Raw genomic sequence first — 13,318 nt, forward strand, 5'->3', positions numbered from 1 at the left:
GTATCTAGTGTTCATGACTGGAGGTGTCACGACGGAGTTTGGCGTTGAATCTTTATTACAGCTTCGAATCGCATCTAGAAAAGCACTCAATAAATTTGGATCGAGACCCATAAAATTAGGTCCTCGTCCCTATGATCTGTCTACAATTGATGCTCGCAACGTTGTATGCCGATACTATTCCTCCCATCAAGTCACACCAAAGAAACCCGAACTCCATAATCTGATATACAAGCATCATCCCGCATGGAATATTGATACATGAACAGCGCTCATTGATCATGTACAAGTAATTTACTGCTTCTTCTGGGCAGCAGGTCCCATGTCCTTCTCAAAGGAGCCGTAGGAGACCTCGAGGCTAGCAAGAGCCCGAAGACCGACACCAAGGATGGAGAACAAAACAATAGCAGTAATAATGGCCATAAAGATACCTTGCGAACGTTAGTACGTCATACGAGGCTGGTGAAGAAATGGGTGCTTACCAGGAGTGAAGAACTGGTACTTCTCGAACAAGCCACGGGTGTCACGAGTAGTGTTGCCGGCCTTTGAGCCTTCTGAAACGTCGCGCTTCAAGTCCATGTGCAGAGGCTCGATAAATTCGGACTCGTAGATTGTCTTCTCGGAGCCAGAGACCTTCTTCGATGCAGAGGCAGCCTTGGCCTTGGTCGAGGGTGTACCGACGAACATGACAGTGTACGAATCCTTCATCCACTGCTCGTTTGAAATCCACTTCTCGGTAGCTTCTACAATATTGTCAATAATCGAATCTTATACGGTAAGCTTGTTAGGAGACCAACCCTTGTCGTCTCCCGCCTTGATAAGGGTGAAATGAGGCTCGACCTTCTTCGCCTGCTCATAACACGCCGTTTGAATATAATCTTGAATAGCATCCGCATCGATGGATTCACCAACAACCTCAGAGACAATGAACTTGCCCTGGATTTCCTTGCGCGCAATGGCCTGGTGAAGGTTGGAGTTGGCGTTCGTTCGTCGAATATCGGCAGCGTTGGCGCCCTCCTGAGCAATCAGGACGTAGTTATCGGTCGGACATGAAGTCAAAAGGTCCTTGACTTGCTCAAGAGCCTGAGATCGCGTCTGGATTTGGTTGTTGCTGGTCGCATCGGAGAACCTGTTATCGTCATCGTTCAGCAGGGAGCTCGAAGTATAGGACACGGGGGGCGCGCGTCATACTTGGAGGTAGAGAACATGACAAGAGGCCATGAATCGGAGAAAGCAGCAGCTGAACCACTGAGCGCAAGAGCGCTGGCTAGAATTTGGAGACGCATTACGGATGGTGTTTGCTGGATATTGGGCGTTGAGTCTGCCTGTCGATACCAGCTTGTGATGATAATGGTAGCATCAAGAGAGCTTATGCAGTAACAACTGCCTTACGTAATTGTTCTGATAGATGCAAAGACCCGCTTGATGCACACCTCGGTGAGCAACCGCTGTGGGGCGACCCTTGGAAACTTTCGCGACAGTGGATTTTCTGTATGATTTGGAACGATGCCAGCCGACAAAATAGACTACTTGTTGTAAAATCCAAACTACAATTGCACTTCGGACATCTCGTCTGCACACGCAATCATGTTCGCCAAGCCGAGACCCAAGAAGAATATTCTTCCTCTACAGCACAAGAAGCGGAAGGCGACATCTGGAGTTGAAGAAGTCAATTTCGACTTCGATGCGCGAGAGGAATACCTTACAGGCTTCCATAAGCGCAAGCAGCAACGCATCAAGAATGCGCAGGAGGAGAATGCAAAGAGGGCTCGTCAGGAAAAGCTTGACATGCGAAAGCAGGTGCGTCACGATACCATACGAAATAATCGGTTTCAAGATTCAAATTATGCTAACATGTATTGTCTAGATTCGAGAAGAACGAAAGCGCGACGTTGAAGAGCACGTACAGACCGTAAACAGATTGCTACGAGAGTCGGAAGCCGCCGGTGCCGTCGAGCAAGAATCGGATGAAGAAGACGAAGAATGGGACGGTATTCCTGATCAACCTGAGCTTGACATCGTCGATCACGAAGAAGAGTACATCGACGAGGACCGTTATACAACAGTCAAGGTCGAATCCGTTTCCGTAACAAGGGACGGGTTCGAGAAACCGCAGATCGACAGCGAAGACAAGAGTCAAGATAAGAAGGATGAAGAAAACAAGGATGGTACGAAAGAAAAAGCACGACGGGAACCCAAAAAGAAGAAGAAGAAGTTCCGATACGATTCCAAGTTCGATAGGCAGCTCACAGAAAGGAAACTGAGGGCCAAAAAGGCAGCAAGAAGGTCGGGCTAAATTTGTTGAGAACCGGTGGATTTGGACAACAGAGAGGGATGCAAACAGGCGCACCATTTACAAAAGATACCCTTTAGAAATGAGAAAGGCCAGCTTCAATCAGCTAGTAGAAAAGTAACATGATATACGGAAACTGCTTCATTCGCTCATCTGGCCAACACTCAAAGATCCCTTCAACCAAAGCATCATGCAACTGAACGAGTATACTGATGGCTGAGGGACATGCTAATAAACATACTGCATCCGGCGCAAGTGTATAAAGGTCGGAGTTCGATTAGATGTTGCCAATCTCGGCCTGGAGCTCCTCCAACTCCTTCTGAAGAGAAGTGTACTTCTGCGACATCTCCTCGTACTTGGTCTCCCACTGGTCACGCTCGCTCTCAAGAGCTTGTACCTTGCGCTCGAAGTGTCCAGCCTTGACATCGGTCTGTCGGAGCCTGTAAAATCGATTTGTTAGCCAATACACCATTTATTGTGCGGAAATTTGATGGTTGTCAAAATGGCGGTAAAGGGTCTCGCTAAGGGGGTTGAGCGTACTTCTCGTTGGCCTCACGAAGAGTCTTGTCGGCATCCTCGGCCTCCTCCTCGAGGAGCTGCAGCCTTCGCTGAAGGGTCTCGTTCTGGGTTCCGTGCTGCTGTCCCTCGTCGGCGGCCTTCTTGAAGTCCTTGACGGTGTTCTCGAGCTTCTCGACCTCACCCTCAAGGAGGTTGTTCTTGTGCTGCAGGGAGGTGATCTCTTGCTCCTTGGACAGGTTCTCCTGCTCGAGGACCTTGACCTTGGTCTGAAGCTCCTCGACCTTGCCAGCGGCCTCGTCGGCCTCCAGGCGAAGCTGGTTCATTTTCTATCCACCATCACCACGTTAGCATGGGTCGACGATAAGTCTACCCCTCCACAACGGTCCCTTCCTTTTGGGGTTGCATGGCGGGGTAGGTGTCATAAGAGCTGTTTGGTGACTGACCTCCTTGATGCGATCCATTTTGATGAGCGACGAAAGATTACGTTTGGTTGTAGAAAAAAGCGGAAGGGAAACTGGCGATGGGACAAAGGTCGTGTTGTTCGGATGTAAGATGAGGCGGTTAAGTACCTATCAAGAAAGGGGAGGAGTGATGTTCCTCCACAATTGAACTACGGTGGAGGTCACCGTCGTGTCCAGCCTCATTGGCTTGTGGCGGTCGCTCGTGTGTGGCGCTCAAAGCTCACATGCCGGCACTTTCCAGGGGAAAGCAGCCAAAAAGGTGGCTGTTGCCCCGCCAGCCAGCACAGGCCGACCAAAACATCCTGGCTTTTGACGTCCAGGTAGATGAGCCGAGAGCCCTTTCATCTTGCACGCGTAATTACCTCTTTGATTAAATCAAATTCTAATGACGAGATCAGCATCTGCCTAATTCTACTCCAAGACGACGATATTCTGAATTCTTGATTCGCTTATTGCAGCCATCATGTTGGCGGCGCATCGTGACCAAGAGAACCTGGTTCTAAGCCAGCAGGTTCCAACGAAGCAGGGACATAATTCTCGATTTCCAAAGACGCCTTCTCGATTTCCTCAACGTGATGAGAACGCTCCAGCCGCCTTTACAGGCAAAGGCGGGGTGAAGACCATCAACAAAGGCAATGGAACTCGACAGGCCATGATCACTCCTATGGGTATTGATGACGTCTCCAGAAACAAGGAGTAGTAGGCTAATACAATTTTGCATCACAGGAACCCGTAGTCGAGCTCCTCTGGGCAATAAAACCACCAATGCCAAAGCTAAGAATGGGCAGTTGGGTGGTGTTAAGAACCTTGTTAAGGACATCGAACAGACGCAACTCAAGCCAACCGCACAGAAACCCAAGCAACGACCAGTCGGCCTTGCACCTCTCGAAATTCGACTTAAAGAAGAACAAAAGACTTTTGAACCACAAGAGGAGGAGCCTGAATATGCTCCACCAAAGCCAAAGGATCTCCCCTATGAATCAGATTGCTTTCCCAAGGATATGTTGACTCTGGACGGATTGAAGAAGGGCAACCTGCTCAAGGGATACTACCAACATTTTTATAACCCAGTCGACGACGAGGGTATATCTCGACAGGATCGAGAATTCGCAGAGACGATGAAGAAGGTGGCAGCCAGAGCCGAGGAGAAGAACAAACGAGAGACAGACGCCTTAACTTTCAACATCGACGATTTATCAGACGATGAAGAACAGGTGAAGAAGCCTGCGCCCAAATCTAGTCTTCTAGACGCTTCTGGGCGCAAGACGAACGGCATCCGTACCAAGCAACCATCCAGCCTGGCTTCCAGACGTGCCGCCTCTGCTTTGTCTATTCACTCAGATACTAGTAGCAACAGCAAGGGCCCTACAATGGCGCGGCCAACGGGTATTCGAAAGCCTCTTACTTCCTTATATCAGGGTAGAAAGCCTGCTGCTCGAAATATTGTTCCTGTAAAGAGATCACACGCCGAAAGCGCTACTGGCGAGGCTGCGTCACGAACCACTATTGGCTACAATCGTGGCCGATCAGCATCATCTCTGATCAGCGCTCGACGTTGTGGAACTGACGTCCGTGGGGGAACACAGCGTCTAGTCAAGCCTTCGGGTACGGTGAGCCCTACCCAGTCAGATCTCACTATTACGCCATCACGTTTCAGTCAGGCCGTCCAGAAGGACCAAGAGACCAAGCCTCTACCTCAATTTATGTCAATTTTTGACGAGGATGGTGATGATGATGACCTTCCCCCACTGAGCCAGCCACTCCACATATCCGATGATGAGGATGAGGAGTTTGAGCTCAAATTCGACTTTTGAGCCTCGTGTATTATATTGTTAATAACAGTCGGCGTTTGGGGACACTCATCGTAACATGGATTTCGAGTAGATGAGACGGAGTTTGAAGAATTGGTACAGAGTCACAGAGGCTATGATATTAAGACTGCATGCCTGCCAATCGGATATTTTTAATTATCGAGTACTAGCTGCCTCCACCACATCTCGTAGATGAAAAGATTTCTTTGTAAAAACCTATCATCTGAAGTTTAATTGTTCAGGTGAACTCGGGCTGAGCGACTAATTAATCCCATTTTTGCATGCTATGCGCTACAGGTTAGGAGCATACCCAAAATATTCACAAACAAAGATACCCTGCTTTAGACGTTCGTGGTATCCAAGGGAATAAATCAAAGAGGTGGTACTAATATTGTCTCTTTTGATTTAAACTTGTCAAACATCCTGTCTTTGTTGTCTCGTGACAACTGCGAGTTATGAACAAAGCCTTGCTTTCATGCACGATGACATCGTCATGTTTGCCGGGTGAGGCACTGTACAGGTGAGTGGTTCCGAAGAAAGGAACAAGACATGCACCACGCATGTTTTTAAATAGAATAACACGCCTGTTGGACACGAGGGTGTTTGCAGACAAAGAGATGAACAAACCTCGAGCCATCTATTGTCACCCGAACGGATTGGATTGGATGGTGGTTATACTGTCACTGTACCTCTTGAGTGGGACGCGTTAATTGGCAACCAACGATACCCCGTCAACCGTGTATTTACACCAAACACCACTGCCAATCACAGCACTATTTATCCTTTAAGCCACCTAAAGTGTGGCTCGTCGCTTCTCTCATTTTGACATGGCCTTACCGCTAAAAGTTAACGCTATTCATCCCTGAACCAAAAGTCAAAGCAAACTGGACTGGACGCCAGATCAATCGTCAACTTCCTTGGTCGTCAGCCATTTTTTCCCTTCTCCCACCAATCCCCCCCCTTCATTACATTCCAGTATTTGGAGATTGCTATCACTTATCGCCTCCACCTTCGTCGCGCGCATCAAATACTTTGGTCAAGGCTACCAGTCTGACCGTCGACGATCCTTTTTCTACTCCTTTCCTGCGCCCAGAGTTGGTGAATGACGCCCCTCTGCCACATCCAACTTCACATTCGCTCTGTCGCGTGAGTGAAGCCTGTTTCAATACCTCAATTCCGCCCACACAGCCGCTACTTCAATCCACACAATCCTCCTGGAATCGCCGCTAGGTCAGGATTTTCATTGATCGGTGTGTTCTCGACGATTCAACGCAAGTATATCATGGTAGGAGCACGGGGAAGGAAGTAGGAAGAGCGCATCGTCACGATGACTCGCCCGCCAGGCGCGAGCTTCGCGGAGTTCTTCCCCACTGCTCCCAAGGTAAAAGCTCAGGCTCAGACTCGCGCAGACCAGGTTAGGGATCGCGATCGCTTTAAAACAGCATCGACACCAGCCACTATCAACGGCACCATCGACTCCACAACAGGTACAGCTGTGCTAGAAGCCGACGCGAATGTCAGCCTTAACGGCATTGTTTCAGCGTCGGATACTATGCCAACACAACCTGACGACACCGAATCCCCATTCACAGATATCCCCAACACCGTCGACTCGGCCAGCTCATATAGCAGCGCGGCCTCATCGATATTCAGCACATCCACCCGCCACGGTGCCGCGGCGACTACAGCTTCGTCCCGTCTTCCCACTTCGAGCCTCACCCCAAGCGCCTTCAAAGAATCTCCCAACTCGGCTCCAGCCGCCGCAAAGCCAGATATGTCTACGTATCAGACCTCCGATCGGGCCGCGAGACAGTCCTCTCGAAACTCACCGGCCACTGGCCCGAATGTCTCGATATCAAACGGACTTCCCTCCAATGAGCGCATTCCGGCTCGAGATCCTTTGCCCTCCGTCAAGGGCCTCAGATGCACCTATGATCCGCTCCTCGATCGAGTACACAATAAGAGCGTCAGCAAAAGCGCCAAACCAACATATGAAGAGTTCGGTCGAGTACGTATAACTATAACATCCCTCCCCAGGGGGGGCGTCATCTGTGGTGAACATGGCTAATGAATTGATTAGGAAGATGACGCCCCCCCTCCTAAAGACCCCCGACTGGCCAGGTCGGATGGTCGCCTCGGTTATATCAACACCGACTACTACCTGCCCAAATCACGGCTACGAACAGCGCCTGAGAACATCAAGCCTTATCCCTACGATCCCAAGACCTCCATTGGCCCTGGCCCACCTACACAGATTGTCGTGACAAGATACAATCCGCTCATTCCCTTCAGCAAGGTGACGGCTATCTTTGCTAGTTTCGGTGAGATAGCAGAAAGCAGCAACAAGATGCACCCAGAGACAGGTAGCTATCTTGGATTTGCGACAATTCGATATCGAGATTCTAAGCGACCCGATCGTCCGCCTGTCTCTGGTATTGATGCAGCTCGTCGTGCGGTGCGAGCCCGTGGAATCAAGGTCGATGCAGACATCGTTCGTGTAGAGTACGATGCCGAAGGTCGCAGGAGCCGGCGAATGTTGGAAGAACACCTTAAGAGGGAGAAGGAAAAGTTTGAGAAAATCGAACAGGAACGACTCGCTCTTGCAGCCAAAGCACCACCGACCGGCCCAAAATCCGGAACAGCTCCTGCCTTCACGAGACCTCCCCCAACGGCCCCGAAAGGTCCATCGGCCCAGCGACAATCTATACCAACTGGCACACCACAAATACCCTTGCTTGGCACGCAAGTCCAAGGGCTCAACCTAGAACCGTCGAATCTTGCACAAAAGCTCGCGGACGATCCATATATTTATGTTACAGGCGATAGTGTCCCAGTCTTACCCAGTATCCTTCCCCACATGAAGAAACGACTTAAGAGTTACGGCTTCGAGGAGATCCGTGTCGACAAATCAGGTTATTTCATTGTCTTTCGTAATTCGTTTACTGGTAGCTCGGAAGCTGAGCGATGTTTCCGCGCCGTTAACCATACCGAATTCTTCAACTATGATATGACCATGCAGCTTTGCTTACCTCGTCCTCGTCGAGAGGACGGCTCCGGTCGTCGGCGATCTAGTGCGAGCTCCGACCGACATACACACGCCGAACCACGGTATCGTGACGAAAAGGATAGAAGACGCCGAGAGGAAGAAGCGGATCTTGAAGAGGAGAAAAAGCAGAGAGCTAAGAACTTTGACCCTGTGATCGAGGCGGTGGAAGTTGTTCGACGTGAGATGATGGAACATCTTATACGGCATATACGCACTAAGGTCGCAGCGCCTGCTCTCTCGGACTTCCTGGACCCCGCCAACCATGCTGCCAAGCGACGAAAGCTAAACATTGAGCATCCTGATGACCTACAAGAGATACCCAGCATCGAGGATGGCAATGACAGCTCTCGTGTGGGAACGCCCAACTCTCGCGCTGACCCAATTGAGCGCCGAACTGGTCGTCTCGAACCAAAGGCTCTTCCAAGAATTCGCAAGACCAAGGTCAAGGGCCAGGCACAAAAGAGTGCCTTTGTTGATCCGTTTGCTAGAAAGCGTCCACCTGTTGCCCGCAACGCCTTCCGTTCTCTCCATCACCGTCTGAGAAGCCTTGACAGTGATGCTGAATCCGACGACGACACGGATACCCGTGCATTATTAGCTCGAGAGACAGAAGAGGCTGATTCTCGCCCGCGCAGCCGAATGAGCACCGATGATGAAGCTTCCAAGGACGATTTCGTACCCTGGGAACAAGGCGAGGATGACTCGATGACCGAGGCCAGTTTCGCCATAGCAGACACAGCAAGCACTAGAAAACGAAAGTTAGTCGCCTCACTTGAATCGGTCTTCAAGCGCCAGAAGAAATCGGATGAGGAACTATTCGGTGTCAACCTTGAAACACTTGATTCGGAATTCAAGGGGCGCGAAGACTCTGTTGACATCATTCCCGAGCCAGAAACGGGCGACGACGTGGAAAGTAGAGTTTCCCGTTCTGAGACCCCGGCCTCGGCCATTGGCAAGCCTCTAAAGAAGAGGCCCGGGAAGAGGAAAAAGACGAAGAAAGCGTCATTTGAAGAGCCCGAGGCCGCGAAAACCCAACCAGAGACAGAGCAACAGCCCGGCGATGAAGCCACAGAACCTTCCAAAGTTAAGCAAGAGAAGGCGGAGAAAACGTCTATGGAAGAACTGGTCCCGGAGAAGTTTGACGAAAAGCTCTTTGCTACTGAGCCCTTGACACCTGCTCTTGAGTTACCGGAAGGCGCCAAGCCCGACTTACCAATATTCCAGGGCTTGACAGTCAGTGCCCAAGATATACCTGATCTGGCCAAACTTGCCAGGAGGTTTAATACTAAGGACATCGGGAATGCGGAGTTGTGGCTGTGGACCCGCAACCGCATCAGGGAGCTCAACTCTGCAAGACGCACGTTGGACTCTCCTGTTACTATTGGAGGATATTACGTGCCCAACCCTACTGGCTGTGCCCGTACGGAAGGTGTCAAGAAGATTCTCAACTCGGAAAAGTCGAAGTACCTCCCTCACCATATCAAGGTGCAGAAGGCAAGACAAGAACGGGAGGCCCGCAACAAGTTGGGTAGAGACGCCGCTGCAGAAGCCGCGGATGCCGCAAGAATCGCTGCCGAGAAACTGGTCGCTAAGGGAAACTCACGAGCGAATCGCGCTACCAACCGTCGCTACGTTGCTGACCTCAATGATCAGAAAAAGACTCTTGGCCAGGACTCCGATGTCTTCAAATTCAATCAGCTCAAGAAGCGAAAGAAGCCCGTCAAGTTTGCTCGTTCGGCTATTCACAACTGGGGTCTGTACGCCATGGAGAACATTGCAAAGGACGACATGATTATCGAGTATGTCGGCGAGCAAGTTCGGCAGCAGATCTCTGAAATCCGCGAGAACCGATATCTCAAAAGTGGCATTGGAAGCAGCTATTTGTTCCGTATTGACGACAACACCGTCATCGACGCAACCAAGAAGGGTGGCATTGCGCGATTCATCAACCACAGTTGTATGCCTAACTGTACTGCCAAGATTATTAAAGTTGAGGGAAGCAAGCGCATTGTCATCTACGCGTTGCGCGACATTGCCCTGAGTACGTTACCCTCCCCTGCCTTGACCCTAATTCAAGTACACACCACTAACCAATATCACAGACGAAGAGCTGACGTATGATTATAAATTCGAGCGTGAAATCGGCAGTACTGACCGTATTCCTTGTCTCTGCGGCACTGCGGCCTGCAAGGGCTTCCTCAACTGATACTATTATAATACACCATTTTCCTTTATATCTCTCCTGCCTCTTCTTTTCGACTCGAGCATCACCTTCGTACTACTACCAGCGTCTTTGGGCATAGTAAGCATTTGTTTCGTAAGAGGAGTGGAAAGAAAATGGGTTGGGAACGGTCATCATATTTCTCATCAAGGCGTTGGGGAAAGAAAAGAGGATGTGTTATTTGCGGCCCAGGAGATCTATTTGGTCAACCCAGAGAAGACTTGGGGATGAGGACGCCCGAGTAGGAAGAGAGTGTATCCTGGGCGAGACTCATTAGGTGGTCTCGTTTGACTTATGAAGCGGCTGAAAAGGGTGACTAGGTTTTTTTTTTACTTTTTCACTGCATGGGAATCAAGGAGAAGGCGTGGGCATTTTAGCTTCGAAGGGGCGCTCAACCGGCCAGTGCTATACGTCCTTTTGCATCTTCTGCCTCAAGATCAGTCAGGTCGAGGACCACTTGACATGACAGATGCTCTCTGTATATATTGAAGGAACCTCACCCGGATAGACGGTATAGTTAGGGACTTGATGGCGACACCGGCGCAAGGAATAAAATCTGACAGTAAATGTTGGAAGATTGGTATAAGTGTCCAAACTACCAAGTGAAAGGCAAAGCTACGCTGAAGGTCCAAGTATAAGTGCTGGTTCCCTGTCTTTCTCCCCTAGATCCAACTACTCATCCCTCTCATCCATTTTCAGGATCTAGTCCACATGTTATTACACCAACTGATATTTGAACCTCGCTTTATGTGTAAAAGTTTTGCCATCTTCCACCAACACAACATATCCATTTGCGTTCGAAGTCGCTGTACTAATCGCGTTCCTTCTTGATCCTCACAAAATGTTCATTGGGGTCGTCCGGAGCTCTCGGTCCAAGCATCCAATCTTGCATAGCTAGCCACTCGCTCCAATTCGATTCGGCAGCTTGTATCTCGTCTTCAGTAACGTTTTGCAGCGGTCTAAGGAATGGGACTGTCTGTCCATCTTCCATGTCATACTGGGTCTTGACTCTCAACCAAGTGTCGCTCTTTGCAGCAAACAAGTAGTTCCTGCGCTCACTCTCATGTATGCGCCCGATGCCTTGTATCCAATCGTCGCCAAAGAAACCGTGAAGAACTGCGGGCGTATCAAACCCGGTGACTATCAGACGGCGAATGTAAGGAATTAAAGTGATTGAAGAAGCTACAGGGGCACTCAAGTGGAGGTGACTGGACCCAGATGCTCGAGACGATGACGAAGAAGGTGAAGGACCATTGCGTGTGGGTGTTACGGGCAGTGGATTGCCCTTCTGAAAAGGGAGGTGGATGTTCACGCAAGCAGCTACAGTTTGAACTGCAGGGCTATACTGAGCATGGTCGATAAAGTATCGAAGGCAGGACAAAAACTTGGGATGCCATTCGAATATATCGAACTGTTCTTGTTGAAATGGCTGTGCTGATATGTTAGTCCAATACTAAACAAGTTTGGCAGGGTTCACAAGCAAGGTCCAGGCCAAGAGGCCACCAAGCGGGGTTGATGAGTAAAGACGTACGCTTTGAAATTGAAAAGACATGGCAGTTGCTTGATAGGTTGTCTGAGTCAATGTATCCGCCGTGCTGCAGGTGTCCAATACTGAGGTCGTCCAGTAAGCTCGTATCAGAGGTGGCTGCGAAAGAGATGCGGTAAAAGGAGAGAATGAGTGACTCCCGTAACCCGGCTGCCTCAACCTGGCATAAGTACCTAGGCACTAAGTAGGTATGGTATGTTCTCGAGCCCCAGTTTCCAGCCCTGATAGGAACTGGAACTCAGGTCAGGAAAGGGTAAGTCAGATGGCGGGTACCTTAGCTCACTTGGTACCAGACCGTTGAGTTGAAACAACCGCGGCCGGTGACAAGGGGAGCGAGCGTCAAGTTGTGTATAAGCCGGGCCTGGAAGCTACCAGAGATAGTTCCAGCGATACAATGGGGCCAATACTATAGTGTAGATGAAGAGTAAACAATGGGTTAGAACTCTGAGGCTAGTGATTGGTTGAGACAGGCAACCGGCTCGAAGTTGAGTGGGTGGTAGATGGAGCCTGGTGTAAGTCAAGCTGTGAAACGGTTATGGAAGTACCGGAGGACGAGACAGATAAGCACTGTAGTGTAATACGTCAGGATAAACGCAGTTGTAGATCCAAAGTATATAGTCAGAACAAGCTAAGCATAGATCGGGTCCTGACTCGAGAGGATAGCTTTTAAGTAATCAACAGCGATGTGAGCATCAACGACTGTCTTGCGAACGATAGATGTTGTGTTTGGTATAACTTTGTGGCTCCGCGGAACGAGGCGTCTGAAAGTCGAGAGGTTGGAATAAGATATTGGAAGTAGAGCAAGCAAGAGGCAGAACCAGAAGAGCAGAACACAAAACCAGACGATAAACAGACAGTCGGGTTGGGTTGGGTTTGGTGTTGATATCAATGAAACTATAAGTACGGTGCGGACACAAAAAGTGCTGTAAGAGGTCAAGTAAGAGGTATGGATGAGCTGGGGTTTAAGCAGGCATCATATATTGGGGGAGGAAGGCAAAAACACGATGCCTGCAATATGTCAAGGCAAGGAAAGAAAGGTGTCTAGGGCGTGTTGATTTGCCTGAAAGAAGCAATAAAGGGGAAGGAAGTCATGGGTCAAAGTCAAGGCTGAGGCGAAAATGGAAGTTGTCAGTTGGGAATTCAGAGGCATGTACTAAGCTACCTCTATGAGGTAGGTAGTGGGTATAGGTAGAAGGAGGTGAGGTGAGGTGAGGTGAAGAAAGGAAGGCGGTACCTTTCATTTGTTGCTCCTTCTATGTTTCCATGAACACGCCGAACTCAATTTAAAGTCTGTACCCAGTAATACCTTCCCTACCTACATGCCTGCTGCCTCCCCTCCACTGCCCTGGTATGTACCTACCCTAATGTCCATCCATATCCGCCTGAAGTGATGTTTTTGTGCAAAAACTGGATACCATTTCTCT

The 13,318-nt window shown here is 49.7% G+C and overlaps 6 protein-coding genes across 6 annotated transcripts; 3 read left to right on the forward strand and 3 right to left on the reverse strand.

Moving 5' to 3' along the window:
* Nucleotides 1-157: 157 nt before the first annotated feature.
* On the reverse strand, nucleotides 158-1,338 carry FGSG_07441 (uncharacterized protein). The gene is made up of 4 exons (XM_011328911.1): nucleotides 1,189-1,338; nucleotides 795-1,126; nucleotides 480-740; nucleotides 158-428 (listed from the first exon to the last, which is right to left on the reverse strand). The coding sequence occupies exons 1-4, from the start codon at nucleotides 1,281-1,283 to the stop codon at nucleotides 292-294; spliced, it is 825 nt and encodes a 274-aa protein (XP_011327213.1). The 5' UTR covers nucleotides 1,284-1,338; the 3' UTR covers nucleotides 158-291.
* A 246-nt stretch (nucleotides 1,339-1,584) lies between these two features.
* FGSG_07442 (uncharacterized protein) lies at nucleotides 1,585-2,293 on the forward strand (the record flags this gene model as incomplete). Its single annotated transcript, XM_011328912.1, has 2 exons — nucleotides 1,585-1,797; nucleotides 1,865-2,293. 2 exons carry the CDS (start codon nucleotides 1,585-1,587, stop codon nucleotides 2,291-2,293), a joined length of 642 nt encoding a protein of 213 aa, XP_011327214.1.
* Nucleotides 2,284-3,386, reverse strand: FGSG_07443 (uncharacterized protein). The gene is made up of 3 exons (XM_011328913.1): nucleotides 3,253-3,386; nucleotides 2,831-3,135; nucleotides 2,284-2,730 (listed from the first exon to the last, which is right to left on the reverse strand). The coding sequence occupies exons 1-3, from the start codon at nucleotides 3,268-3,270 to the stop codon at nucleotides 2,568-2,570; spliced, it is 486 nt and encodes a 161-aa protein (XP_011327215.1). The 5' UTR covers nucleotides 3,271-3,386; the 3' UTR covers nucleotides 2,284-2,567.
* A 347-nt stretch (nucleotides 3,387-3,733) lies between these two features.
* FGSG_07444 (uncharacterized protein) lies at nucleotides 3,734-5,084 on the forward strand (the record flags this gene model as incomplete). The annotated part of the gene is made up of 2 exons (XM_011328914.1): nucleotides 3,734-3,938; nucleotides 3,997-5,084. 2 exons carry the CDS (start codon nucleotides 3,734-3,736, stop codon nucleotides 5,082-5,084), a joined length of 1,293 nt encoding a protein of 430 aa, XP_011327216.1.
* A 1,324-nt stretch (nucleotides 5,085-6,408) lies between these two features.
* FGSG_07445 (uncharacterized protein) lies at nucleotides 6,409-10,333 on the forward strand (the record flags this gene model as incomplete). Its single annotated transcript, XM_011328915.1, has 4 exons — nucleotides 6,409-7,089; nucleotides 7,162-7,762; nucleotides 7,901-10,168; nucleotides 10,230-10,333. 4 exons carry the CDS (start codon nucleotides 6,409-6,411, stop codon nucleotides 10,331-10,333), a joined length of 3,654 nt encoding a protein of 1,217 aa, XP_011327217.1.
* An 826-nt stretch (nucleotides 10,334-11,159) lies between these two features.
* FGSG_07446 (uncharacterized protein) lies at nucleotides 11,160-11,900 on the reverse strand (the record flags this gene model as incomplete). The annotated part of the gene is made up of 2 exons (XM_011328916.1): nucleotides 11,160-11,777; nucleotides 11,880-11,900. 2 exons carry the CDS (start codon nucleotides 11,898-11,900, stop codon nucleotides 11,160-11,162), a joined length of 639 nt encoding a protein of 212 aa, XP_011327218.1.
* Between the last annotated feature and the right edge of the window lie 1,418 nt (nucleotides 11,901-13,318).

The sequence above is a fragment of the Fusarium graminearum genome, chromosome 4 (genome assembly GCF_000240135.3).
Source record: "Fusarium graminearum PH-1 chromosome 4, whole genome shotgun sequence".
NCBI lineage: Eukaryota > Fungi > Ascomycota > Sordariomycetes > Hypocreales > Nectriaceae > Fusarium > Fusarium graminearum.